This window comes from Perkinsus marinus, assembly GCF_000006405.1.
Source record: "Perkinsus marinus ATCC 50983 genomic scaffold scf_1104296959768, whole genome shotgun sequence".
NCBI classification, from domain to species: Eukaryota; Perkinsozoa; order Perkinsida; family Perkinsidae; genus Perkinsus; species Perkinsus marinus.
This window is the reverse complement of record NW_003206281.1, coordinates 229284-231009: the sequence shown is the minus strand read 5'-3', so window position 1 is coordinate 231009 and position 1726 is coordinate 229284. Positions and strand designations below refer to the sequence as shown.

General features: G+C 33.5%; 1 protein-coding gene across 1 annotated transcript in view; it reads right to left on the bottom strand.

Annotated features, from left to right (window-relative positions):
* Pmar_PMAR026388 (hypothetical protein) overlaps window positions 1-1532 on the bottom strand; it is a gene marked incomplete at both ends in the record, with an annotated part of 2982 nt that extends 1450 nt beyond the window's left edge. The window contains 2 exons of the mRNA XM_002772974.1: window positions 609-696; window positions 1507-1532. Coding sequence (XP_002773020.1) covers window positions 609-696; window positions 1507-1532 — 114 coding nt within the window. The remainder of the gene's footprint in view (window positions 1-608; window positions 697-1506) is intronic.
* Window positions 1533-1726: the final 194 nt, after the last annotated feature.

Sequence of the window (1726 nt, the reverse complement as noted above, 5' to 3'; positions counted from 1 at the left end):
AAAATATTAAAAAAAAGTTAAAAAAAAGGAAAAATGAAAAAATTGAAAAAATTGAAAATTTTTTCCTCCAAAAAATCTCAAATTTCGCGTCCGGCAATTATTAAACCACAAAATGGAGAAAAGAAAATTCGGAAAAAATTTTTTTCGTTCAAAAAAATTTCCAAAAACACCCGGTAGTTTTAGGCCGCCTAAAAGCCAAAATTATGCCAAAAATTTTTGGCGAAAAAAATTAAAATTTTGCGTTCAGCAATTATCAATAGCCAAAATTCGGAAATTATTTTTTCCTTAAAAAATTTTTTTACCTACACACTATGAAAATATACCTTTTATCACACAACCATTGCCGAAATAAAAATTATGCCGAAAAATTTTTTCTTTGAGAAAAAAATCTTAAATATTGCGTTCATAAATTCGGAAATTTTTTCCCCTCAAAATTTTTATTTACCCAAACACTAATATACCTTTTATTACACAACCATCGTTCCTGCATGGCAAAAAAATTTTTTTGCAAAAAAAAATAAAATTTTGCGGTCAGCAATTATCAATGGCCGAAATTCGGAAATTATTTTTTCCTACACACTATAAAAATACACCTTTTATTACACAACCATCGTTCCTGCATTAGTTCGATTTCCTCCCTGAGTTTTCCCTTTCGATAGAGTTTGCTCGGTTTTGGCCCTTTTAACCATCACATATCTGAAAACAAAAATTTATGCAATTTTAAAACTATTTTAATAACAAATGGAAATTGGAGTTTCACATGCCGTTTTACGTGAAGTGGTGTAATACTCCATGTGAAAAACATTCCCGAAATTTTCTTACCACGTGGAAAGCACTGACGGCTACCTGAGCCTAAATAATCGCCTCTACGGATTTTCCCAAAATTTCAAGAAAATTTCCCGCAATTTTTTATCATTATTTATCGAAATTTTGCTGATATGAAGTGGCGAATTACTCCGGAGAAAGCACCCCATTTGACGTAAAACACATACCACGTGTTTTACGCGTTATTCACTGCTAACATGCGTTTTTCACCAAGTGAAATATCTGTTTTTCATATCACTAGGGTAACGAAACTCCATTAATTGTGATAACCGTTTAATGATTAATAATATTGGACTTTCACAACTACCCGTTTTACGTGAAGTGGCGGCGTAAAACTCCGTGGAAAACGCGATATTCAACGCGGTGATATGCAGCAGTAGTCATAAAATACATTTTTCATATCACTACTAGGATGAAGAAACTCCATTATGCAACTTGACGATATAAACGTAATTTTTCTTCCCAACATATACCAAGGCTCAGCTACCACTTCAACACATTTGTGCGTAGAATGCATTACTCCGACGTTTGTGTAGTAGCGCTCTGTCGTTTTCCTGCCAGTTTCGAACCTCCATGCTGATGATGATGAACTTCTTTAATTTCACCAACACACTAAAATGAGGATCATATATATGTTATACATATATATTTTTTTCCAACCTGGCAATCATCATCTTCTACTTCTCCGTGTGGTTTTCTTTTACCATGCAGAACTACGGCCACTTTTGTTGCCAACACATCTCCGGAGAGATTTTTCAACAACTCTTCTGCTACCATTTGTACCTGAGAAAATTAATATTATTGGAGTTTTACGTGAAGTATTCAATATGCAGTAGTCGTGAAATATATTTTTCATATCACTACTAGGGTGAAGAACTCCAATATCGAGCACTGTGGTGAA